General features: G+C 52.8%; 1 protein-coding gene and 1 long non-coding RNA gene across 7 annotated transcripts in view; both read left to right on the top strand.

Annotated features, from left to right (window-relative positions):
• The window catches only part of RABEP1 (rabaptin, RAB GTPase binding effector protein 1), a 99,672-nt gene extending 74,338 nt beyond the window's left edge, over positions 1–25,334 (top strand). For all 6 annotated transcript variants that reach the window (XM_025864407.2, XM_073881559.1, XM_025864406.2 and 3 more), the window contains 12 exons: positions 251–429; positions 2,328–2,459; positions 6,544–7,011; positions 8,101–8,205; positions 9,679–9,795; positions 14,361–14,459; positions 17,817–17,957; positions 20,467–20,656; positions 21,305–21,360; positions 22,797–22,895; positions 23,611–23,727; positions 24,415–25,334. In XM_025864407.2, coding sequence (XP_025720192.2) covers positions 251–429; positions 2,328–2,459; positions 6,544–7,011; positions 8,101–8,205; positions 9,679–9,795; positions 14,361–14,459; positions 17,817–17,957; positions 20,467–20,656; positions 21,305–21,360; positions 22,797–22,895; positions 23,611–23,727; positions 24,415–24,516 — 1,805 coding nt within the window. In that variant the 3' untranslated portion in view covers positions 24,517–25,334. The remainder of the gene's footprint in view (positions 1–250; positions 430–2,327; positions 2,460–6,543; positions 7,012–8,100; positions 8,206–9,678; positions 9,796–14,360; positions 14,460–17,816; positions 17,958–20,466; positions 20,657–21,304; positions 21,361–22,796; positions 22,896–23,610; positions 23,728–24,414) is intronic.
• LOC141370715 (uncharacterized) lies at positions 10,653–14,050 on the top strand. The gene is made up of 2 exons (XR_012374996.1): positions 10,653–11,944; positions 12,228–14,050. It is a non-coding gene; the product is annotated as an uncharacterized lncRNA (long non-coding RNA).
• Positions 25,335–26,024: the final 690 nt, after the last annotated feature.

The raw sequence follows: 26,024 nt of genomic DNA, 5'->3' as shown, positions 1-26,024 counted from the left end.
TAACGCTCACGGGGCACAGAAATCCTTTGTTCATGTGTCGCTGTTACTGGGAGCACGCTTGGGAGCCTCTGTGTGGGGAGAGGTGTGAGGACAGCTGCTGTGTGTCTGGCGGCAGGTCGCCCCTCGGTTCTTGTCCAAGGCGGAGTCCCAGATGGGGCGGACCGTCGGCCAGACCTGGTCTAGGGCCCCAGGTTACAGGAATTGCCTACCATTAAAATTCAGTGTTTCTGATTGGGGGGTTCCTAAACAGTGTGCCATCTCTTGGAGCAAGAGCGACAACAGCACAACCAGCTGAAACACACGTGGCAGAAGGCCAATGACCAGTTTCTGGAGTCTCAGCGTCTGCTCATGCGGGATATGCAGCGCATGGAGATCGTGCTCACGTCCGAACAGCTGCGGCAGGTGGAAGAGCTGAAGAAGAGAGATCAGGTGAGCGGCAGTTCTGGGCACGCGCTCGCTCTGCTGGTGCCCACGCAGCCTTGGCTCGGAGGCAGTGGACGCTCGCACCCTTTCAAAATGCGTGATAGCTGCATCAGAGGGATTTTGCTTCTCACCTTTAGAAGTGGCCTTGTCTGGGGGAAAAGAACTGATTCAGCAGTGCTCCTCTCTGGAAACTGCAGGACGCGACGCTGCATATTTCTGAGAAAATCTTCCTCCACGGCTCTGTCCGGTTCTCCCAGGGCTCTGGGATTCTGTTTGTCCGGGTCGCGTCTTTTGTGACGTTGCTCTGAAAGCCTCACTGGATGGTGACGGCATCGCAGGGGGGAGGGGCTGAGTGATCCCAAAGGATAGGAGTCCAGAGGGCTGCTCACCCGAGATCCTGTTTTCTCCTTACCTTTTAAAAAGCTATCTGAATTACATGAGTAAGACACAAATACATCTCAGGTTAAAAATGCAACAATAAATACAAGTGATAAAGGAGAATCTCCCCAGCCACCTCCCTTCCAGGAGCGAGCACTTCTGTCCTCAGAAGTCTTCCTGCGGAGGGCGGTCCTCCAGGGCATTTGTCTGCGTTCGGAAGCGGGTGTTCGGGTTGGTTCAGAGGTGGCACAGGGAACGTATTCTGTGACCTCTGCACCAGAGAGCTCTCACTCTCGCTCACTGCCGGGGTGGGCACACCGTGATGGACTCGATCCCTGCCCCTGTCCCGGCGCCCAGATGGCTTCCCGTTCTGTGTTCTTCATTTCAAACAGTGGCGCGGCTCATCTCCTGCACTGTGTTGTGCGTGGGTGCAAAGATCTCCCCAGGAGAGCTAAGTAGAAGCTTTTCTAGGTACTGTGCAGATTGTTTAGATTGCCTTGTATGACTTAGGCTAGATTTTGGTTTTCAGAAGTTTCATCCTTTTTAAAATTTCTGTCTTTAATTGTGACTCATTCCTCTTCTGTGTAGACACAGCCAGCTTAAGGATCGAAACTGTAAATGCTGGAACTGGTCACTTGGGCCTGTATTAACATTTACCGAGGTTTTTCTACACGGTTTTTCCGCAGTGTGCGCAGGCTTTACCTGTAAAGCTTTGTGTCATGTAGTTCCCAGAGCAAACAGACACTGCAGCGCCCCAGGTGCAGTGCAGACTGTTGGCAGATCCCAGGTTCGAAGCCTGTGCCCCCGACTTCCCGTGTGCCTGCCCTGTTCTCAGCCACAGAAGGACACTTGGGGTCCCTTGTGTGCCTGCCCTCCCTGGAGCCCTTGCTCACCCCTCACCCGGTTGGCAGACTCTCTGCACTGATCCTTCCAGATCCAGCAGGTGCTGCTTTTGTGGGCCCGTTTGCAGCTGCCTCTGCGGAGAGCGTGGTGTTGCTCCTGAAGAAGCTTGTGGCCCCCCTCCCCCCGCCCGTGCGATGCCGAGGCCATGTCCCTGCCCGCAAGGCCGTTCTGGGGAGCCCTGAGGTGCCTGCTCATCTGTGTCGTGCAGATTGTTACATCAACTTCAGCCATTCGTTTTGTGTTCCACGTGAATTGGTACCTGTTTCTAGTGGCTGTGCCCTGCCTGCGTTCTGTAGTTGTCGGAGGGGACGGCCACGTAAACGCTCTCGGATCCCGTGACGGAGAGGGTGTGTTTTGTGTTGCTTTCTCATAGCGCACTCTTCTTGGAAGCGGCTTCCTGATTTCTCCTTTATGACAGGCTTCGTACTTTGTGCCTGTGGTGGTAAAACACTTTGTCAGGACCAGACATCCTGACAGTGATTACAAAGCAAATAAACTTCAGGGTCCAGTGTTCTCATGAAGCTTTGCTCCCTTTTATCTGTTTTGAGCGGCTAAAGAACTGTATGAATGGTGAAGTGTAGATCACCTGGGTGATGTATACATATATTTTCTTTAACTTCTAGGAGGAAGACGAACATCAGAGATTTCACAAGAGGAAGGACCATGACAGAACAGAGGTTGAGGAGGAGGCAAAAGCCCCAGCTGTGTGTGCTTTCGCACACGAGGAGTCTTCAGCCCAGCTGTCGAATGAGGAGGTAGGGTGAGTCTGTCGTTAGGGCCCCGTGTCCATGACGTGGCTGTGTGCGTGTGGGAGTGTGGAGCTGGAGCGAAGGTATTCTGTCTCACCGCATCGGTGGGCTCACGGCCAGGGCTCCGGAAACATGGGGGTCCTCTTACCATCGCTCAGCCACGTACAGGCTCTTTTTCCAGTGGTTCTCAAAGTAAGGCAGTGGAAGGGAGCTTAAAGGACACCTGCAAAATCTCTGTGGGGTGAATAGTAAATGTTGCCAGTACTTTGGCTTTTACTTTAAAATATGAGCTCAAGCCCTGAAGCCCCGAACCCCCCACAGCACATGCTTGTGTATCAGCGGATCTGAGGCTGTGGGCTCTGAGGAGTCAGGTGGAGTGGGGAGCCCCGGATGTGGAGAGGGGTGCTCCTGTGGCCTCGGGGCCCCTTGCCTCCCATCGGGGGTCCTGTCTGCAGCCTCTCGGCCCCCTGCGCGCCAGCATTACTGTCCCCTTCCCTTGTGGCAAGTGCAGCTGTGGCCAGGCCACTCCCCTCCTCGGAGACCACACAGGCTCCCGTGATGGGCATGACAAGGTTCCGCTTCCTGCTTCACACCATTCCAGCCACAGTTGCCATCCCGTCATGCTTGCACGCTGGCTCCTTCTTCCGCCGTGCCGCCTCCCCTGCTCGCTCATCTTTAGGACGCAGGCTGACTGTTACCGCCTTCGGGATAAGAACGAAGGCCCCTGGCCTTCGAGCCCAGCGTGGCACAGAAGGGCCTGCACCACTGGGTGACCCTCTGTGCCTCCCATGCTCCCCACGTCTTCACAGCCGGACCTGTCTCCGTGCTGGCCGAGCTCACGCGCCTCGCGCCCACTGCCCCCAGCCCCGTCTCCGTCTCCTGGCCAGTCAGATCAGGGTCTGTTCCCACTTTCACGGGTACCGTGTGTCTGTGTAGTTGGCACGTGTACGCTCAGCCCTATGTAATCTGCTTCCTGGTGGCTTATATTTCCATGTTTACGGATTGTTGGACGTGAAAGTTTTAAAAATATCCTAGTGGACACTGAAAAGGATGATGTAATTGTTTTTCTACATTCTTTGTTTTGGGTCGTACATGAGAACCACTTGGCCTGATTCTGCTGTGCATTTTTTTAATGGTCAGACTCCCAGGAGAGTGTTTCAGCTTTTGGGTACTGCCAAGTATTATGTGGTTTCTGTGTGCAGGAATGTTTGAAAAAGTTTCAGACTTTTCAGAAAATATTTTAGCAGGAAAACAGGAAAGAGATTTGTTAGAATGTACAGTGAAATATTTAAAAAAATTTTTGATTCCGTCTTCATTGGTCTGTAGTATATATTGTGCATAACATTTCCTGACATTTGAAATATATTTTAGATTTTCAGATCTGATATTTTACAGTTTGAATGTGGAATATGCTTGTTTTGTATTGAGACTCATGACGATTTACTTTCGCCTGTTGATGTAAAGTTCAGAGTGGCTGCTTCGGAGACTTAGTTTTATGGCTAAAGACGATGAAAATTTGTAGGACCTGATACCTTCTTTAGTCTGATGTGTAGAGTATCCTTTTCTCACTACAGAAGTAATGTGTGTTCGCCATGGGAAATGTGGAAAGTACAGAAAGGGCCTACGAAACAAGGAGAGCTTCTGGGTGATTCTCCTGCCCAGACATGACCTCCACTAGCGTTCTAGTGCAGACCCCTGCTTCCTTCTTGTTTCTTTTCTCTGTTTCCAGAGTTAACGTGGGTGTTTCTATTTTCACTTTTTAGGCATAACTCATATTTTAACCCTACATAATATTTAATGTAAATTTTTTGCTCTTAAATCTATCTTAGAGGTTTTGGCGTATCAGTAAACGTTTTCCCACAAGTGGTATTTAATAGCTGACAGCATTTCGGCAAGCACATGCCCCATAATTCCATCGTAATTGATTTATGCCCAGGCCTACAGGTCCACGCCATTGGAAAAAATGTGTAATGTGTAATGTTGCTCACGGTGTCCCTAGAAGTGAGTCACGTGCCCCGTGCAGAGCCATGTGCAGATACGGCAGCACTGGGTCACAAGGCATGGGCAAGAGCAAGTGGACAGCACGGACCCCAGGCATTATGGGGACTTTCGAAGGCAGGGGCAGGGCAAACCGCACAGGGCTGGCTGGTTTGAGGAATACCAGGAGGCGTGGTATAGAGTCTGTCCTTGGTGTCCTGGTGCCTGGCCCAAGGTTGATTTAGGGCGAGGGGCGTACTGGCGTGCGGCTGTGAGGGCAGGTAAAGGAGGTGGTTGGGGGCCGGACACAGGATGCGTCAGGTGTATGTGTGAGGCATGTTCGTAGGCGACTTGTGTCTTAATCGGAGGAGTCAGGTGGCTTGGAGGGACCGTCTCTCCCTGGCCAGCAAGGTCCTCAGAGTGGGAAAAACATCGTAAAACAGAAAATGAAAAATGGGATTGACAGACTAATAGTCAGATTGGTTCCATCTTTCACTAGTGTGGGAGTTTTCCTCATTATGAGGCACAGCATAATGCTGTTGCATGTAATTCTTCCCTGAACAGAACTCACCCTGGACTGTCCTGATTGCTCCCCTTAGTGCAAGCTATGGGGAGAGGACCGCCGAGTTTAAGGGCATAGATGTTTTTCAGGTATCGGCACATACTGTCGAGTCATCTTTGAGAAACCCCCCACAGTTCACGCTGCCCCGGGAGTGTGTGCCCCCTGCGTGGTCGCGGGCTCCGTGGTCTGGCGTGTTTCCTGCCGCTGCCCCTCCCCTCCTCCATGTCCGTGAGGCAGCGCTTGCGGGAGGCTCCGTCGTAAGCCAGCAGCTTACGTAAGCCCGCCCCGGCTTGTATCGGGCACTTACTCGGGACCTCGGCTGTAGCTACAGACTAGATGTGTGTTCCTCAGCCATCTGAATCTCGCAGATGAAAAACATCTTTATACAGAAAGAAATGGAGGAATTCACTTAAAAGTTTTGTATTTCAGTCTTTTCCAGTTCATAAAGGAAAGGGCGTTTAACAACAAAAAGTAGACGGGGTATTATCTTGAAACAAAGGCTGGTCCTTTAAATCGAATATGTTGAATTTTAAGAAACACTTGCACGTTTCCGGTTTTCTGGGTTTCTGGGTTTCTGGGTTTCCTGGTCACTGTGCGGCTGCCTCGTAGGGCACACTGCTGTGCTGTTCGCACTTCGGAAACACACTGCCCTGCGTGTCTTTTTAATTGAGCTGAAATTCACACGTCCTAGAATTAACCACTTGAAGTGTGCACACACCATGTCTGTCTAGGTCCCCCACCCCAGGGGACCGCACGTCCTCCAAGGAGTCACTCCCCGGCTTCCTTTCCCCTCAGCCTTTGGCATCCACTGACTGGAGTTACTGGTTCTGGACACTTTGTGTACACGGAACCACATGGTGTGTGTTTTTTTACTTGCTGCACCCACTTGACATGCTTGTGACACCCTCCGGCATTCGACATTATTCTCATTTCCCTTCCACTCAGGCTACTCCTTCCTCCGTCCATCCCCAAAGTGGACGGAATTGGTGTTTCTTGGGGCTCTGTCCTCAGCTCCCCCGTCCTGCAGACCCATCATGGGTGTTCCAAATTGCTGTTGTGACTTTATCATTATGTGGCGCTTCCTCTCTGGCCTCGGTCTGAAGACTTCTGGTCCCGGGGTTGGGTGCACATCTCCACGCGGGCGGACGAGGAGCACCTCACGTTTGGCGCACGTGGCACTGGGCTTCGGGAGACCATCCCTGACCCCGTGTCTGGGCTCAAGCCCCCACCTTGAGCCCCCAGAGCATTCACGGAGCTCTAGCCTGTCATCTCGTCACATAGGGTATTTTAGCTGCCTGCTTGCTTGCTTGCTTTTTTCATGGAACTGCACACATGTTGAGGTCAGGGTTTGCTCACAGCCGTGTCCTGAGCGCCTGGCTTAGTGTCCAGCATATAGAAGACACTCGGTAAACGTTTGTTCAGTGAGTATGGGAAGGGAACATGCTCAGGATTATCGTATGTAACATGTGGCAAACATGTTTACGATACGGTCGTTTTTGTCTCTGAAGTACAGAGTCGTCTGACTTGGCCACGTGTGTTTTCACATTTCAGGAGCATTTAGATAGCACCCACGGGTCAGTCCACTCGCTGGATGCGGACTTACTGTTGCCGTCTGGAGACCCGTTCGGTAAATCGGACACGGACATGTTTAAAGACGGACTCAGGAGAGCACAGTCTACCGACAGCTTGGGAACCTCAGGCTCACTGCAATCCAAAGCTTTAGGCTATAACTACAAAGCAAAATCTGCCGGAAACCTGGACGAATCAGATTTTGGACCGTTGGTTGGAGCAGATTCGGTGTCTGAGAACTTTGATACTGCCTCCCTTGGGTCACTGCAAATGCCAAGTGGGTTTATGCTAACCAAAGATCAGGAGAGAGCAATCAAGGCCATGACACCTGAGCAAGAGGAGACCGCATCTCTCCTCTCCAGTGTCACCCAGGGCGTGGAAAGTGCTTATGTGTCCCCCAGTGGTTACCGCCTGGTCAGTGAGACCGAATGGAACCTCCTGCAGAAAGAGGTGAGCTGCCTTTTGGACTTCCTCTCTCTCGCTCGCTCTGCAGGATAGCGGGTAGCTGTGGGATTTATTGTCGGTTCACGAGATACCCCTGGAGTCCCTGCACACACGTGACTCCCAGTCCAGGTGGCTGTGGCCGGGGAGGGAACTGACTGGCCGATCACACTGGCTGTGAACCCCCCCCCCCCCGCCGCCCCCTGGAGTCCCACCTGAAGTGGAGCACAGGCAGCTTTATGTTGGAGGAGTCTAAATTTGGTTTGCTGTGCACTTGTCTCCAATCTCAGTGTACATCTCTCCTGGAGAGCTGGAGCGCAAATGCTTGTCAGCGGTCGATGAGCCAGTGCGTCCGTGTAAGGAGGGGGCAGAAACTGCGGGAGAGAGAGGTTCATCTTCCTCCTAAGCGTGTGTGCAGACTCAGAAGTAGGATTAGGAGCTAAGCTTTATGCCTTGCGCAGTGGCTCACGGGTTCACACAGCCCTGTGTTCTGGCTTCAGGATGATAGTGCCATTGTCCCCAGCTTTACAGGGGAGGGCTTTGCTTCAGGCCGCGGGAGTCGTGCAGGTGTTCCCGGGAACTGGGAGCAGGGAGATGGGGGTCAGGGGCCACGTTCTCTGACTCGCAGTGCTTTCTTTCACGGGACCCACGTCTCCTGAAGGAACTGTTGAGCAGTGAGTGGAACTGCAGACGAAGCCTCACAGCAGCCGCCCCCCCTTGGTCTCACGCAGGACGTGTAGCTTATGGGGTGGTGGCTTGTGGTTGGAGCCGGGGCACTGGCCCGTGGGCGCTGGTTGCTCCCGGCCGAGGCCCCTCTCCTGGTGGTGTACTCACTCACAGTGTGTGGCTCTCGGCTTGGGACCTGTGGCCTCGTGTTTTCCTCCAGTGCCGTATCTCGTGGCCCTTGTTTCGTGTCGTGCTTGTATTGGCGTTTATGGCGTCTTAGAATCCAACCCTATATTGCCATAAATCTCTGAAGACATTGTCTACCCCGTCCCTGTTCTCCTCTGAGTAACGTAGGTACGACTGCATGTGTTCAAGTATGCGATGTGGAATTATGTTGTTCTGCCTGATAAGAGGTCATTTTGGTGCCTTCAGGTACATAACGCGGGAAATAAACTTGGTAGACGTTGCGATATGTGCTCCAATTATGAGAAACAGTTACAAGGGATTCAGATTCAGGAGGCTGAGACCAGAGACCAGGTGAGTTTCTTTTGGCATATGCCAAACTGCTGATGTTGGCCTTCTCAGCGGAGGCGCAGAAATAACGGCTTCTTCCCTCCCATTTGCTTGGTGAAGTATATCTGTGTGAAATACGAAATAAGCCGGTTTGTGCAGCGTCAGCTGCATTCCCTGGGGGGCACACCAGGACCTTCCCTTCTGTCCCTTCTGTCTGGGCTTGGTTAGCTCGCCTAGCACCATGCAGGCCGGCTCTGCTCTCGCAGGGCCAGGAGCACCGGGGCATCGGATCTTGCCGCCTGCTCTTCCTGCCCGCGGCCGCCGGCCACATGGTCAGGAGCGTGCGCCTGTGCACAGTGCTCCCCCACGCGGGGCCTGACGGAGGGGAGGGGTACTGTTGCTGCAGCTGACTGGGCAAAGCTTAGTTGAATATCATCTTAACCATTATTTAGAGGCTTCATTGCTTATTGCCTACTTCTTGTCAGAAATCTGTTGAACTGATTGAGGTTAGTTTTCAGGAGCACAGAAATTAAGATTTGGTAGATTTTGTATGCAGAGATTGACAGGTACCTTTCCAAATATAGTGTCTAATGATGGATTCCTTGAGAACATTTAGGGAATGTGGAATTTCAGGAGAGTGGGCTTGTGAACGGATATAGAAGGAAAATTTTTTTTTATATTTCCGAATTGTTGTTTGATTATTGTAGAGATTGTTCCCTTAGTTCCCTTAAAATAAAGTAAGCAGATTAGAATGATGGTTTAATATTTTCAAATGCTATTGGCTTTCATTTCCTCCGTATGTACTAGTTTCTGTAGATGCTGGAAACATAACTTTCTAGAGGTGCAGGGGGGCGTGTATAGCCTCACTGTGCGCTCAGGGAAGGCAACGCTTGAGCTAGGTTCGTTTTAGAGCTCTAATAAAAATCAGGAGAAGAAGTGGGAAAGGGTGTTCAAGGACAGGAAAGGTGCGCGAAGGAACAGTTACGAAGGGGACCGCTGTGTTCTGGAAGCACGAGTCGCGCAGGGGCCGGGTGGGGGGCCTGGGAGGGGACAGAGCGCTACAGAGGGGGGCCAGGGTGAGACCACCGAGGGAGTGGTGCTGTGGACGGCGTTTGGGTTCTGCCCTGAAGACTTTGGGACGCATTTAGAAGTTCCAAGTAGGGAAATAATATGATTTGACTTCTGTTTTAGAGAAAATCATAGTGTTAGTGTGGGTTGCAGATTGGAGGCCGAGGATAGCCCAGACTAAGGGGGCGGTGCCCCGGCCGGCAGCACCAGGCAGAAGAGCAGACCTTCTCAGAGGAGGTAACGTACGTGAGAAGGGGTTTGTTAACCGTAGAGCTCGGCACCGGCCCCGAATGAGGTCAGTCGTTCTGAATTGACCGATCAGGAAGAAGAAAGGTGAGGTTTTTAAAATTTCTGGAGCTAGGGCTTTTTTTTTCCATGAAGGAAAGAATCCTCAGGAACTTGTCCCGATTGGCATTTACAATTGCGCAGGTGAAGAAACTGCAGGCGATGCTGAGGCAGGCGAACGAGCAGCTGGAGGGGACGGCGAGAGAACGGCTGGAGCTGGAGGGCGCTCTGAGCCGCAGCGCCCAGGACGCCGGCCACCAGGTACGCGGGGCCGGGGCACCCCCACGCCGCCCGCCCGGACGCCCACGCGGCCCAGAGCCGGCGGCTCTGCAGTCACGGCCCTGTCTCTCCCCCGGGCCTGCCCGGCAGCTCTGTTTTCCCTCAGGGAGTAAAGATCTCTTCCGGATCTGTGCCTGCTGTCGGCCTCACAGATCTTTGACGAGTAACTTCGTAAACGACTGCGTAACCGGTATCAGCAAGCTCTCATTTTTGTTTTCAGTAGGTTTTTCTGCTGCAAAAAAACCTTCCCAACAGGAATGATACTTTTTAAGTTCCCCCGGACTTATTAAATGTATGACAGAGAAAACTCAGACCTGCAGGACAGACCCAGCACACCCCTCCGCGTCCCCGTCAGGACCGCACGGCAGGGCGTGAGCCCGCGTGCCAGGCCCGCCCCTCCCTGGCTTCTGACCCCATCAGCTGAGTCCGCGTGTGTTGTCTGGTCTTCCTCCTGCGGCGTCGTGAGGCTCTTCTCACCCGACGCTGGCTGCTTCCCCGTGCTTGTCGTGCGCCTGAACTGTGTGCGGATCTGTCAGTCTGTCCTGACACATTCGGAGTAATTCTGCTGTGAAGTTTCCGGATGGGTCTTGTGGCACGAGTCGTGCCCGGGTCGGGGTGTTCAGAGCGCACTCCGTGCATAACTGGGTAACGAGCCAGACCGTGTCCACAGCGGTCGTCCACATGTCCACTCCCGCTAGCACGCACGGGGGGTCCCTGTGGGCCCATCGTCCTGGTAGCTGGTTGTGGTGCTTCACGGAGGCTTCGTTTGCATTTCCCTGAAGACCACCGGGTTACGTGGCACTTGTCCTGTTTCTGGACCACTGGGCTATCTGTGTGTGTGTGTGTGTGTGTGTCCTCTCAAGTCTTATGCTGATTTTCTATTGGATTGTCTAGTCTTTGTTTTATTTATCTGTTTTTGGTTCTTTTTCTGATTTGTGAGAAGCTCTTTATACAATTGTACTAGAGCCTTTTGGTGACTTGTGTGGCACACGTCTGCTCATCAGTATTTTATGTTTTCATTATTTTGATAGTGCCTTTTCATGAACAGAAGTTCTTGACTTTCATGTAGTCAAATTTATCCATCTTTTCTTTATGATTGGTGATTTTTGTTCCGTTTTTTAAAAGAACATTTACTTGGGGCGCCTGGGTTGCGCAGTCAGTTGAGCATCCAACTCTTGATCTCGGCTCAGGTCATGACCTCAGGGTCGTGGGACTGAGCCCCACGTTGGGCTCTGAGCTCAGTGGGGAGTCTGTTTGAGATTCTTTCCCTCCCTCTTCCTCCCCCTCGGTTCCTCTCCCTGCTCATGTGCTTGTGCTCACTCACTCTCTAAATAATAAAAATCTTAAAAAAGAATATTTTCTTACCCGGGTGTTAAAAAGATGTTTTTATATATTTTTGTAGAAGCTTCATTGTTTGTAGTCACATTTATATCTAAAAATCCATCTAGAACTGACTTTGCTCTAGAGGCTGTATAGACAAGGGTGAAGTTTTATTTTTCCGTATGGAGAGCCGGTTCCCGTGCCACTCAGGTTCCTACTGCTCTGCAAGGTCACCTGTGTCATGCATCAAGTGAATGTGTGGGGGGCGTCAGTTTCGGGACTCTGTTCTCTTCAACTGGTCCGTTTGTCCGTTTCTATGCCACCTTCTCTAGCCCTCGTCCCCAAGAACGCCCCCCCCCCGCTCTTCCGCTTCGGGGACCCTGCCCTGGCGCTGGGATCAGAGTCTCGGTCTTCGTTGCCACGGAAGTGGGAAAGCCCCCCGTGAGCAGTCAGTTCACTCCTGGGTGAGTCGCTTCTTCCCCTGGTGACTCCCTTCTCTCAGCTGCCTGCCTTTGCTTATTTTTCAGAGTCCTGGGGTAGCTTTTGGATTTATCCAGAGTTTTTAGTTGTAATCAGGGTAGAGAAAGGCGGCTGTGGGCCTCGTCCATCTTGGAAGTCTCCACTCTCTCATATTTTTGTTTATTTAGACAGATCTTTTTATTTCCACCTTCATCCAAGAAGGATACTTGGCCGGCTGTGGCATCCTGAGCACTTACGCTGTTCTCCTCTCGCGCTTGGAAGTTACTGGTTTGCTCTGGCTTCCCAGTTTCTCATAAGAAGTCTGCTGTCGGTCTTACTGTTGCTCCTTTAGGTAAAATGTTATTTTTTCCCCTGGCTATTTTAAGGATGCTCTTTTTGGCTTTTGTTTTCAGCAGTTTTACTGTGCTGTACCTAGATGTATTTTTTTCATATTTCTCCTGTTTGGGATTCTCAGAGGGTTTCTTAGATTTCTGAATTGATGTCTTACATCATAATTGGAATAGTCTCAGCCATTATGTATCTTTTAAAACTTGCTTTTATTGAGATATTACGTAAAGTGCGTAAATCTCAAGTGTAAAATTTGGTGAATTTTAACATGTGAAAAAATTTACCAGGGCGATCATCACCTGGATCAAGATACAGACTTTCTGATACATCGCGCTGTGTCCTGCTGAAGGACAGAGCTGCCCGCACAGAGAGGCAGGCGGGGTTCTGACTTCGAACACTGTTTCGCTCACTCGTGAACTTCCTGTAAGTTCAGGGGAATCCTGTCACCCCATCTGGGCTATTCGAGTCTTCTGTGTGTGAGGCTCCTGCATGTTGCTGGGTACATCAGTGGTTAGAGATCCCTGCTGTGTGCATTCTGTTACACAGATGTGGCATAATGCATCCAGTGCAGGTGGGGACACTTGCGTCGTTTCTAGTTTTGGCTTTTGTGCACATACATTTTCTAATGCTCCTGTGTGTGTCTTCGGTGGACATGTGGCCTCATTTCTCTGGAGCGTCCCTCAGAGTAGATTACAGGGTCTCTGCATTGGCTTACTTTTAGCTCCACTGGGTTGGCGGTATTTCTTCCAATAGTTATATATGTTACACCTGCGCGTTGTGGCTACATGGCTTTTTAAGGCTCTTTTGTATTTTCTTTTTTGTCTTTATTTTCTTCAGATGTGTCTTACAGCTCACCGACTTTCTCTTCAAATGGGTCTAATCTGTTAAAACTCATCCATTGAAATTTTTAACTTAGATAATTGATTTTTTTTTTCTGTTTATCATTTCCTTTTGGTTACTTTCCATTGTTTCCAGTTCTCTGGTAGTTCTAAATTCTGTCTTTTAAATCTCTGGACATTTTAAAGTCTGTAATAATTCACAAATCTGGATTCATTTTAGATCTGTTTGTATTACCTGTGTTGTTTTTTATTATTTCTTTTTGTTTTTATCCTTTGTGCATTTTTACTTGAGTGCTAGACATTATATGTGAAAATGTTGAAATAATATAAAGCCATTTTCTTGGCGCGCCTGGGTGATTCATTCGGTGAAGCGTCTGCCTTAGACTCAGGTCGTGATCTCAGGGTCCTGGGATCGGTCCCGCGTCGGGCTCCCTGCTCAGCGGGAAGCCTGCTTCTCCCTCTGCCTCTGCCTCTGCCTCTCCTCCTTGCTCATGCTCTCTCTCTCTCAAATAAATAAATAAAACTCTTAAAAAAAAAAAAAAGCCGTTTTCCTGATGAGAGGCAAGCAACTAGTGGGCCATACAATTCTGGACCACCTTCATGCGGCCACAGGAATTGAGATTATATAAAGTTGCAAAGGTCAGGTTAAAGTCTTCCCTAACCCTCTGGGGACCCAGTCCACAGTGCAGCGTGTTTCCCAGGCTCCCTTTGCACCGTGGGCCCTGGACTCTCATGTCTGCCACCCCACCCTGGGGCTCTCAGCTTCGTGGTGTCACGTGTGTTTCTCTTGGAACTGGCACGCGCTTCTAGGGAAGAGCTGTTCCCGATGCCTCTTGACTCTCCACACGGCCTCCGTCTGGTCCGGGGCTCTGTGAATCTTTTTTGCCCTGTTCTCCAGTGCCTTCAAGTAGATACCGTTCATATTTTTGTCTGGTTTTCCTAATTCTCAACAGGAAGTTTGTGTCCCATGACCTGATCTGCCAGTACTGGGAGCAGAGTACTGGCAATAATCATGTTCTCAATGTCCAAACACATGGGTGTTGACTTATTTTATAATTGTTATGTACGAGTCCCCAACTCTCACAGGACCCCTCTCAGAAACATTAAAACTAAGGGAGTTGAGAGTTCAGTGACGTTAATCATGTGTTCATTGCTTTTAAGGAAATCATTTTGGAAGGAAACTAGTTCAGAGAAGATCCATTTATGCTTTACACTGTGCACTTTTTTTTTTGTGGGCAGAGTTCAAAATTTTTATTGATTTTTTTTTTTTTTTTTTTTCTAAAAGCTCCTTAAAGGATAATATAAGTAGGCCATGTGAATTGACATCTGTGTCTAGAGATCCATACGGCACCGTCCGTGTACGGTAGTGCACGACCCTGGGGACCTCTGCTGCCGGCCCCGTGTGACGTGTAGGGCTGAGACACAGCAGAGGCACGCGCGTCTGTGGAATGAGTGATGATGGGTTACGATGAAGGAAGAAAACATCAGTTCTGGACGTGAAATAAGCAGGGGATGGAAGGGTTCGTGTCAGAATCACCAGCTTCCTAACGATACTGTCTATGTGCATTTTTGTCTTTTAAGATCTCTGCACTTGTCCTAAGAGCCCAGGCGTCTGAGATCTTACTTGAAGAGTTACAGCAGGGGTTTTCCCAGGCAAAAAGGGATGTTCAGGAGCAGATGGTAAGTTAACATTTAAATTAGCACTAACCGTGTTAAATAGATTGCTTTGTGTTCGGTCGTGAGACCCTCCTTGCTATGACTGTGTCTCCCTGGCCCATTGGCCACACTGTTCCTCTGTCTGGGGCCGAAGCAGCCTTCGTGATGGACAAACCTGTGTAAAGACCTCACTCGTTTTTTAAACCTGCCTCCCAACCAAAAAACACTCTCACCTTTAACTTACTTTACTTTTCTGATTTGGGCAACCTCAACAGAATAAACTGTTGACTAATAGTTGGTTCCAAATACAAGGCGAACATTGAAATCTCCCAAAGCCCCCGCAGATGGAGCTTTTGAACCGTCCTTGTGCTTCTCCTGACCGGCTGATTGATTGAAAGTAGCCTCATTAGCCTCACAGGCGTTGACATGTGCACCATCACCGCTGTGCCGCGGGGGGCTTCTGGAGGCTATCTGCCTTGGGAGGGACGGGGCAGACAGCTTCTGGAAGAAGAGCTGGCTGGGACCCCTGCCGAGGAGCTCCCCAGCCTGGAGCCTCCTTCCTCACCAGGCTCGTTCCATTTGCCTGTTCTTCCTTCTCCTCGAAGCTGGAACCTGACATCTGATGACCCTTTGTAGGTGATGGCAGAGTTGGCCCTGCTGGGATGATCCCACAGAGCTTTCTCTCGTCCAGCTCCGTCAGCGACGGTGGGGGGAAAGCCTCTGGCTCTATGGGAATGGGAATGGTTTGTTTTTGACCGGCAGCCCGTCAGCGTCTGAGTGTCTTTTGAGCTGATCCCTAAATACTAGCCCTGGTCTCTTGAGGAGCATCTCATTCTAATCATTGACCAGGGACTTCCATACCTTTTCATTGATCAGAGAATACGAAATGATAACCGTCAGTGTAAAAATCACTGCTAGATGCCGACCGAGTTTCAGTGTTTAGCTCCTTTGCCTCCTCTCCTCTCTCCCCTGCTTGCCTTGTCAAGCCCGTCTGCCTTTGCCAACACTTCCGAGTGGACTCCACTTAAAACGAATGCGTTGCACGTCACACAGAAGAAGTGTTCAGAGTAGGGTTGGGGTCCTGCCCGACCGTCTTCTTGATTTGATCTTCGAAGGTTCTTGTAGCGAGGAAGAGGGACTCCGTTTCTTTGTCCCTTCACACAAGAGCAGCTATGGCCATGCCTGGGATCTTAGCATCTCTCCAACAGTGTCTTTGGAAAAATGTCCATCTTGAGTGGCTTAAACATTCCTAACGTCTTCAGTGAGACTTACCAGTGGTCAGTATTTGGCCACATTTTCATGTGTACTGCTGTGTTTTCTCCATCTCTTCCATCTGTGGGTGTGTGTGTGTTTTCTGAGCCGTTAGGAAATCAGTTGCAGACTCTGTGCCACTCGGGAATATTTGTGCATGCATTTCCCGAGAACAGAGAGGTGATTCTACTCCATCCTTAAAATGTGACCATGGTCCCCAAAGTGCGTGGCTGTTTGTAGAGGTGGTTTCAGTTTTTTATTCTGATTTTTTGATGGAGGAACCAGTCAAGGGTCACATACTATTTTTGACTGTCTTGTCACTTTAGTCTCTATTAATAATCTAGAACAGTCACCCCTTTTTTGGGGGGCGTGTTTTGTGACATTAGCATTTTTGTGGAGCCCAGACCAGCTGCCTCCTAGGATCACGTGTCTGGTTACTCCCGCGCGATTTGGTTCAGGTTAGAGGTCTGGGCGCCCACGGTACAGAGATGTAGCCCGTCAGTGGGGGCTCCGAGCAGCAGGGGGGGTGCTCAGTCCTGTCACTTGGTTGGGGCAGGGACACCATAGTTTCCAAGCGACCACTTTAGTGCTGCCAACAGCAGAAGTATTGAGTGAGGTTCCGTGTTTCTTTGTAGCTCTTGCTCTTTGAATGTATCCTGGCTAAGAATTTACAGTCAGCCTGCCGTGTTTCCAAAGTTACTTGAATTAACTATTTCCTTTGTGGTTATGTTGCTAGTTTGATACGTGGTGAGCTGCATTTGTTCCTGTTTGTATTACATTTTCGGATTTTCCTTTTTCTTTTTTGATTTACTTTTTTTTTTGAACATGTAACATGGTTCATAAGTCAAAACTATAAAAATGGATACATGTTCCGATTTCTTCCATTCCCTATTCCCCTCCCACCATTCGTACCCCCTTCCATGTATGATCATTTTAATTTATTTTTGGTTTATCCTTATGCTTTTGTCTTTACGAAAGTAGCAACTATGTACATTTTATTCTTTCCCCCTTTTTCATGTCCCAGAGAGTGGAATGCTAACATATTGTTGTAAATGGGTTAAAAGTGAGCATAAAACACAGTTGATTCTGGTCTGAAGATAAGAGCCAGCAAAATTAACCCAAATTTGTGTGTGACCTTGCATGCCTTCCAGCAGCCTTTCTGTCCTTCAGGATGCAGCGATCACCTTCTCTGGGAAATGACCTTGAGCCTCTCCCCTCAGAACCCCTGTGTCCTTTGACCCTGCTGCCCCGTTCTCTGTCCTAGTGCTTGCACTTGCCCTGGGTTGTCACTTTCCTGAGCCCTGTGAGCTTCTCCGGGCGGAGGCTCTGGCTCTTATCTCTGTGTCCCCGTGTGCAGCACAATGCCTCGTACGGCGTGGCAGCTGTTAAAGGAATGTTGGAGCAGTGAGTAGTCTACACTTATACATACATTTAAGTTAAACGATTGAGTATTAAAAATTAGCAGAAGTCAAACACTTTTGTAGAATTTTATTATACACTCAAATTAGCGGGAATAACTTTTATATTGATTCAGATTCTCATTACCTAAAATTATACTGCATGTCTGCATGTAGAAGTAGGAGCCTGTCCCATTTTAAGAATGAGCTGCTCAGGTGTCCTGTAGGTCCTAAGCATGGATCCTCCTGATGACTTCCAGTATTTGGGGTCGTTGGGCCACTCACAGAGATCCTGAGCTGATTGTGCGTATATATGTATGTTCTGTGTACACACGCACGCACGTATGAAGGAGGTGGTCTTTCGCTCTCCCTGCTTCTGGTGAATGTGTGCTGTGAGGAGACGGGTTGTTTTGCAATATGTGCTGCATTTGTTGTAAGTCCTGCTGCGCCGGCGCGGGAGATACAGAGGTATCGGGGAAGAGGTTCAGTACTTTGAAGCTCTTGGTGGAGACCGTGGAGAATGGGCTCAGAGGCTTGCTTCCTGCCTGCCTCCTTGAGTAGAAGAAAAGACTGCAGATAGAGGCGTCTCTGGGCGGCTTCTTGTCAGTCCTACAGAGCGTTATCATGCGCCCCCCGTCCTCGGCCCTCCTTTGGTTCGACCTGGGTTTTCTCTGGGGCAGCTCTCAGCAGACTGGACCCTCCTGTGTGGCTGTGATTACCGTTTGCGTTTCAGGCGGTGCTGATGCAGTCGCGGGAGCAGGTCTCAGAAGAGCTGGCGAGGTTACAGAAGGACAACGACAGTCTGCAGGGGAAGCATAACTTGCATGTGGCCCTGCAGCAAGCAGAAGACTTCGTTCTCCCAGATGCTGCGGAGGTAACTCGTTTTACCCGGGATCAAAGATGCAGACACATACATTTTCTGAAATGGCTGCCAGCCAATTCCGGTTTAAAACAGGCTTTATCGAGATAGAATTCACTTACCAAATAATTCACCCACCAAATAATTCACCCATGTAAAGTGTACAGTCCAGTGGTTTTCAGTATGTTCTCGGATGTGACCACAGTCAATTTCAGAACATGTTTATAACCTCAGAAAGAAGCCCCTTCCCCTTCCTGCTCCCCGCTGCCCTGCCGTAAGCAACTGCTCACCTCTCTTCCTCCTGTGGATCGCCCTGTTGTGGACTTCCATGGGACTGGAAGCCTACGGTGTGTGGGTTGTGTGTGGTTCCTCCTCACAGCCGACTGTTGTCAGGGTCACGGTGCTGTAGAGCAGCGTCCGAACACCATCCCTTCTTGTGGCCACGTGGACGTTTTGTTTACCCGCCGGCCTGTGGCTGGGCATTCGGGGTGTCTCCATGTGTAAACATCCATGTGCACATTCGGGTTAGTTTGGGGGAGAGACCTCGGAGCAGAGTTGCGGGGGCCCGTGAGGATTTCTCCCGTCCTCACTATACCTCTCACTCAGCTGACCCTGAGCGTCTTCCCGTGTGTTTACTGGCCGGTTGTCTATGTTCTTCGGAGAAGTGTCTTTTCAGATCTTCTGCTCATTTCTAAATTGGGTTATTTATTTTTTATTGTGGAGTTATATGGTTCTCTATATGGTCTAGATCTAAGTCCCTCACCAGAGAAACAATTTGCAGATCTTTCTCCCCATTCTGTGGATTGTCTTTTTCATTGCCTTGACGGTGCCCTTTGAAGCACAAAAGCTCTGAGCTCTGAGAAAGTCTAGTTTGTGTGTTTTCCCTCCTGCCGCTCGCGCTCTCAGTGTGCCGAGAATCCTTGGCCGAATCGGTCCGTGAGTGACTCCCGCAGGACCAGACTGAGAGTGCACCAGAAATGAAATGTGTGAAGGGGTTGCCAGGCTTGGTTTTCTGTGTCACACTGTAAAGGGTGAATGGCACCTGCCACCCTCCTGCCCTTACTTCTGTGACACGTTGGGTCACTTCTGTTCCTCTGTCATGGGGTGAATCTGGGCCGTGAAACCACCTGCTTCCCAGAGACGTTCCTGACCGTCTCCCATCCGTGTACTGGCTGGGCCTGAGATCGGACGGATCTGGCGCATTCACACCTCCTGGCCCTCCCCACCCTCGTGTTGTTGCCCCATCATCAAATCCTTCAACATCAGCAAACCGCATCTGAGGCTAAACCTAAGGAGACTAAACAGTATAGGCAAGGAAGAGACTTCTTTGAGCAGTTTTCAAAATAAAATAGAGGTTACTTGTGAGATCCTTCAGTTTTTTAAAAAATATTATAGTTAATTATCTAAAAATCAACATTACAGAAATTTACAGTTTTGTAACAGTTTTCCCTGTCCTGTCCCTGCAGATCCGATCTCTGCAATTTGGGCCTCATTCTTTTTTTATTCCTGAATACATATTAACATCACTACTGGTTTTTGCTTTAATTTGCTCATGGGGCCACGCTGCTGACTTGCCACGAGCACCCCGTCTCTGCCCCTGCCCTCCCAACCCCGTGTCTCGGCGCAGGCCGCTGGTGCTCCCCTCTGTGACCTGGTGGCTGATCTGGGCAGAGGGAGTTGAGAGTTCGAGTGCTGCCAGCACGGCCACCTTCTGACGAGCGGTTCTCTGCAGGCGTGGGATCCTCGTTCCCCGGCTCCTAGGCTGAATTCCTGGGCTGACCACACTTCCTAGAACGCTTGAAGGATGCCGCCAGTCGGCCTTGAGGCCTGACTCCTAGACCTGCTCCCGAGTCAGTCTTCGGAGGTTTTCCTTACCACGGTTTTCTCATGGCTCTTTTTTCTGCTGTTACTGATTTTACATACACCTGGTAGTTCCCTACGAAGCCCAGCGTTTACCTTAGAGGTGCTTTAGGATAGGATTGGATTTTTTTTAAAGACAACTAAAATTTAGGGAAATAAATAGGATTTAAACTAGAAAAACGGGATCACCTTGGCAGGCCGCTCTTTGCCCCGGCCTCTGGCCCAGCTAGCACTTCGCTTGTGGCGGACGTTGGCAATGCCCGTGTGTGAGGAGGTACGCTTCGTGCTCCGATTGCGCGCCTGCTTCGCGCGGAGCGTACGCCTTCTGGGTCCTCACCCCTAGCAGCCCCAGATTTCACGGCAGATTGTGGGAGCCGCGAAGCCCTTCACAGTGATTCCCACACGGCGAGTCCCTTAACGTTTTTCTTTTCTGCTTACGAGCCAGTTTTGAGGGAGAGACGTGCGGTCCAAGCGCACATTTCGGGCTGGAAAGGTCTTATTTCCGTGCCACGCCGAACGTCACCGCGGGGAGCCCTGAGGAGCTGGCGCTCCGTCTTAGGTTCCGCACCATTTAAAATCCGCGAGTCTGGCGGCGGAAAATGTCGGGGGGCTCTCATGGCCTCTGCCGCCACAAACCCGGTGCGCCCTGGCTTCTCGGGTGCAGGCGCTGCGGGAGCTGGTCCTCAAATATCGAGAGAGCATCGTGCACGTGCGCACCGCGGCCGAGCACACGGAGGAGAAGCTGAAGGCCGAGATCCTGTTCCTGAAGGAGCAGATCCAGGCGGAGCAGTGCTTAAAAGAGAACCTCGAGGAGACCCTGCAGCTGGAGATAGAAAACTGCAAGGAGGAGCTCGGTGAGCCCGCGGCCGAGCTGCGGGGCGGAGTGCGGGGTCCCGGGGAGGAGTGGGCGGGGACGCGGGTCGTGGGCGGGGCCGGGGAGGAGTGGGCGGGGACGCGGGCTGTGGGCGGGGCCGGGGAGGAGTGGGCGGGGACGCGGGCCGTGGGGGGGGCCGGGGAGGAGTGGGCGGGGGCCGACTTTGGGGTCATAAACAGTTCTGTCTGGTTTTGGAATGTGGAAGACAGAAGATGGGTAGGGGCGGTCTAGGGAAAAATGAAGGGCTTTCCCGATGTTCTGATACATCCAGAGTAAATTCAGATTTAATTGGGACTTAAAAACGACAAAAATCCCCTATTTCGGGGAGTGGCGCTGGCCGCTCCTGGCAGGACCCCGCAGTGTCCCCAGAGCCCTCCTGGGCGGCCCCCCCCCCGCCCGAGTTCGACGTGGTGCAGGACGCACTTGCCGCGTGGCCTCGCCGTCCTTGCGCTCCGTGCTGCTGCAGGCGGGCTGGGGGTACTTGGGAGAGGGGCGCTGGTGTCCCGGGCTCAGTGTCTGACTGCTTTTTCATCCTTTGAGATCGAGCTTATGGTAGGAAGGGGTGTAAACGAAGAGAACTGCAATGCAGAACAATCAGTGAGCGCTGACACTTCTCTTTCCCTTCCAGCTTCCGTTTCTAGCCTAAAAGCTGAACTAGAGAGAATAAAAGTAGAAAAGGGACAGGTGAGTCTCCTGAGGGTCGCGCTAGTTCCACCCACAGCTGGGAGTTGTTCCTGGAAGACAGGCCCCGTCCCGCCCTCCGGGAGCGTCTGCCGGCTGCCCGCTGCGGTGGGGGGACAGGCAGGCGGGGTCTCTTACAAACGGGAGGGGATGTTTCTCGCTGGCTTGGGGTCCTCTTGACATCAACACCGCTGCCAACCGACCCCGTGACCTGCGCCCCCACCGGCCGCGCCCTTTGTCCCACAGGCCCGGCCGTCTGAGCCCCTCGTTCACACCGTGTGTTCTCGCTGTCCGTGGCTTCCGCGGGGCGGCCGTCTTTCCTTGTAAGCTGTTCGTCTCTCCTCGCAGTCTCCACACGCCCGCGGGCCGGGACTCTGTCCGTCTGCCCCAGGCTGCCGAGGCCCCGGCTGAGCCGCACCGCATGTCCATCCGTGTGCCCGTCCGCTGCCCCTTCCTCATGCCCCTCGCCCTCAGCTGTGACGGCCTCACGCCCGCCCTCCACACGACCACCTTCAGTGTCCTGGCTCCTCGCTGCGCGCCCTCCCCTCGCTCCCGGCCCGTTCTTGCTCCTGCAGGGAAGGGATGGCCTGCGTCTGCCGGCTGTTCTATCGCCAACCCCTCCCAGTCGTGGGCCTGCAACCGTCCCCTCCTGATCTCTTTTCCGCAAACATGCCTGGGTCCCCGGTGGGACTGCACGGCCTCCGGTCCCTCCACAGCCCCGCACAGTCTGGCCACCCAAGCAGACATCACCCGCTTCAGAGCGCGTCCCATCTTGTCCACGTGCACCACCCATCTGGGCGCAGACGTCAGTGCTCGCCCCGCGTACCGCACCAGCCTGATGTCTTTCTCTGCCTCCAACACGCACCCCTTCCAGTTCCTCTTCGTACTGAAGCCCAGGTGGTCTTTCAGAATTACTAGGTCACAAACACGACTGTCGCTGTCAAACCCCGTGCTCCCGACGTCCCCAGGGTGGAGCCCGTTTTCCCGGCCCGGGGCCTCTCCTGCATCTGCCTGCACAGCCTGGTGCGGCCGGGACTCACCCCGGTTCCGAGAGCCATGCGCTCCCCCGCTCAAGTATCTTCCTGCCTTCTCCCCTTACCCCCCTCTCCTTCCCCTGGAGAGTTTTCTGTTAGGGGTCAGTGTCACGTCAGCTTTTCTGGCAGAATTAAACGCTGCTTCTCCGCGTTCACATGCCGTCAGTCCTGCAGCACACATCTGTCTCCTGACTGCTCCGTCCCTGGGTCTCGGGACCTAGTAGGGACCTGATGGATGTCTGATGAAAGAAAGAGGGGGTCTTGAAGCCTGACCGGCAGGCGCACAGCGATGACAGGGTGGGGACAGCGTGGCCGCGGGCGTCCAGGGCCTGGGGCGCCCGAGGGCTGGGGCTGCTTCTCGGGCCCCAGGCACTTTCTCAGCTCGGCTTTCCCTTCCTTTCACAGCTGGAGGCCACCCTGGGAGAGAAGTCTCAGCAGCTCGAGGGCCTCCAGGAGATGAAAATCACTTTGGAGGAACAGTTAAGGAGAGAGGCTGCTGCTAAGGTGATATTTTTATTGGTAATTTAATAAAAGCAGCGCTAAGCCCACGGGGTCGCATGCTGCCTGTGTAGGAGAGGACGTGGCGGCTTGGAGCAGCGTCCCCCGAGGGCTGGCGGGCTGGCCGCGGGCGGGTGGCGGGGGGGGGGGGGGGAGGACCTTGTGAGAGTCAGCTCACCCCCCACGGCCCGAAGCAGTGCTCGCTCTCAGCCGCCGTGGGCCCCGTCCCCCCAGTACGTGCGGCCCGAGGTCAGCCCAGTGGGGAGCAGCCTGCGCGAGGCTGACTGCGGGGCCTGGTTCCGAGAACGGGTCCCCGCGAGCCGTGTGCGCAGACTGACGGATAAGGACACTGCATCCGTGTTCCTGGACCGATCGGTGCCCTGAGGTTCCCGCGCGCTCCTACGGAAGGGCTTCCTTGCCGGGGGGACTGGGAGTTGCGGGGGCCGCCCGGGGCAGAGGCTGGCCTGTCGCCGTGGCTGCGGTGGCTCCAGTCGTAGCCCCGCAAATGCTGGCGAATCGTGGTCCCGGGGCCGCGGGGGGTGAGCTGAGCAGTGGGCGGCTTGGTACTCGCACCATTTCAGGAGGACGCCAGCGGGCCGCTCAGGCAGCCGTGCCCGGGGAGGCGCTGGACTCCGCGCGGCTGTCGTCGCGGAGACGCAGAGCTCGGCTTCCCGGGCCTGTGGCTCCGGGGCCCTGCTCCTCACCGGAAGCTGTCTTGTAGGCGACTGTGGAGCAGCTCATGTTCGAAGAGAAGAACAAAGCTCAGAGGCTGCAGACGGAGCTCGATGTCAGTGAGCAAGTCCAGAGAGACTTCGTGAAGCTTTCTCAGACCCTTCAGGTGAGGACAGGGCCCTTCCAGCCAGGCTGCTGCCTGCGCTGGGTTCCTGTCCTGGGTCCTGCTGGCCGCAGCAGCGCCTTCCCTCCGCTCAGCGCCTCCCGAGCCACCGCCCCGCACCCCTCCCTTCGAGGCCCAGCCTAGCGGGGTCCTCCCCGCAGAGCCTTATCGCCCCCCTGCCCGGCTGTGGTGCGCCTGCTGCCCCGGCCCTTGACGGACGCCTGTGGGGACATTCAGGAGGTGGTGCAGAACCCTCCAAGCTCGGGGTTCGATTTCCCCGAACTCAGCTGTGGAATCTGCGGGGTTCGGGGGTCGTCCATGCCACGGTCGCAGCCCTTAGCCTGGGCCTGTCGCACAGCAGCCCCTGGGGAGCAAATTGCTCTTTGGTTTTTTTTTTTTAAGATTTTATTTATTTGAGAGAATGAGAATGAGAGAGAGAGAGAGACAGCACACGAGAGGGGGGAGGGTCAGAGGGAGAAGCAGACTCCCCGCCGAGCAGGGAGCCCGATGCGGGACTCGATCCCGGGACTCCAGGACCGTGACCTGAGCCGGAGGCAGTCGCTCAACCGACTGAGCCGCCCAGGCGCCTGCGAATTGCTCTTTGACGGGCCCCGTGTCTGCGAGACCGACCCAGCTCTCGGGAAAATCCGGGCCCGAGGCGCACGCACTTGACTCCGTGTCACTTCCCAGGTGCAGCTGGAGCGGATCCGGCAGGCGGGCTCCCTGGAGCGGATCCGGGCGATCCTCAACGACACCAAGCTGACGGACATCAACCAGCTCCCCGAGACATGACACCCGAGCAGGACGCCGGCCTGCACCCTGGGTTTTTAACTCCTCTTAGAGCAACATTAATTATTTAACTCTTAACCGAAGAAGCCGCAAGAAAGGGAGCCCGGAGCGCTGCTTGCTTCTGGTGGGAGAGGACGCTGCGGCGTGGGAGACGTGCACGCAAGGACTTTCCCGTGGGGACAGACGGACACACTGGACTCGGGGGGGGTGGGGTCCGCTCGGTGACGGAGGAAGTGCTGCTTTATCCGTTTTCCTGCCTTTAAAGCAACATCCCAATCGTGTTTGGAATTACATTTTCTGTTCCTAGATATTGGAAGAGAGCCTTTCCTGTTTCTGTTGTCTCGAGTTCACCAGTAACCGTGTTCAGCTAGCAGACAGAGGTGTAGTGTGCTGTATGAGTATTTTATATTAAAATATGAAGTTCGCGAGCAGGCCATCGGCTAGGGGCCATCGGCTAGGGAGTGTATTGCTCAGCTCAGTGCATTTTCTTTCTTTTTTACCATTTTGTCTTGCGTTGGAGGACCTTCAATGCGACCGAGACTTGCCTGAGACCTACAGGACGGAGGTGACACCACCGATGCAGGCGCCGAATCAGTCGTGGGACTGAGTGTGGCGGGGCGCCCTGCATTGGAAGCCGAGGCTCAAGGAAAAGCACAAGAGACCGCGGAAGCACTTTTCTGCCCCCCTCCCCGGACGCGCTCTGCGGGCCCACAGGTACCAGGGTTAAGCCGAACGGGCACGTCTGCTCTTTTGAAAAACTGTTTTAGTTTAGTTATTGGATCAGTGGAGAAAATAATATTAATAAAACAAGCTATGTCTGACATCTAGTATAAGCTTCTAAATCTGCTTATTTCCACCTCGAGTCCATGGGCCTGTGCGCCTTGTTTCTGATCATCCCAGACAGATGCCTAGTTTGTTTCCCTTTTCTGACCTCGGTGTGGCGTGCGTACGGCCCGTGGGGGCCCCTGGGAAAGGCCGTTCGGGTCGCCACCAGGCTAGAGCGCTGCTGGCCATGTCTGTGAGGTCAGACCCCTCCCCTCTGTGTAGAAGGCTCGGTGAGCATGAGGTGCCGGGCGCCCTCGTGCGTCAGGGAGCACAGGGACCGTGCTCGTGCTCACTGGCGGCCGGCTGGGGCCCCGCGCGCAGCTGCGTCCTCAGGTGACCCTCGTGCTTGGTGTCAGTGGACGACGGAGACACTGGCTCAGCCACCGTCGACGTAGGGTTCGGAGTGGGTGGTCTTGCGGGACGGGGCTAGCCCAAAAAATGTCCCCCAAGGACAAGAGGAGGTCTACACCCCTCATTCCTTGGGCCCCTGGTGCAGTTGTCATAATTATGAATTTAACAGTAAATACTAATTATGGAAATAGTGCTCTAGGTTCACCACGCATGAAACGTGTTAATATTGGTTTAAACTCTCTCCGTAAAACAAGTGCTACTTGGTTTAGAGAAAGGAACCTGTATCCTCACTGAGTTAGAGAGTTTCACTACGTGCACGACGAGCCACAGGCAGA

This window comes from Callorhinus ursinus, unplaced genomic scaffold, assembly GCF_003265705.2.
Source record: "Callorhinus ursinus isolate GAN/ISIS: 27379988/994484 unplaced genomic scaffold, GSC_fseal_2.0 scaffold43, whole genome shotgun sequence".
NCBI classification, from domain to species: domain Eukaryota; kingdom Metazoa; phylum Chordata; class Mammalia; order Carnivora; family Otariidae; genus Callorhinus; species Callorhinus ursinus.
This window is presented reverse-complemented; position numbering and strand designations above follow the sequence as displayed.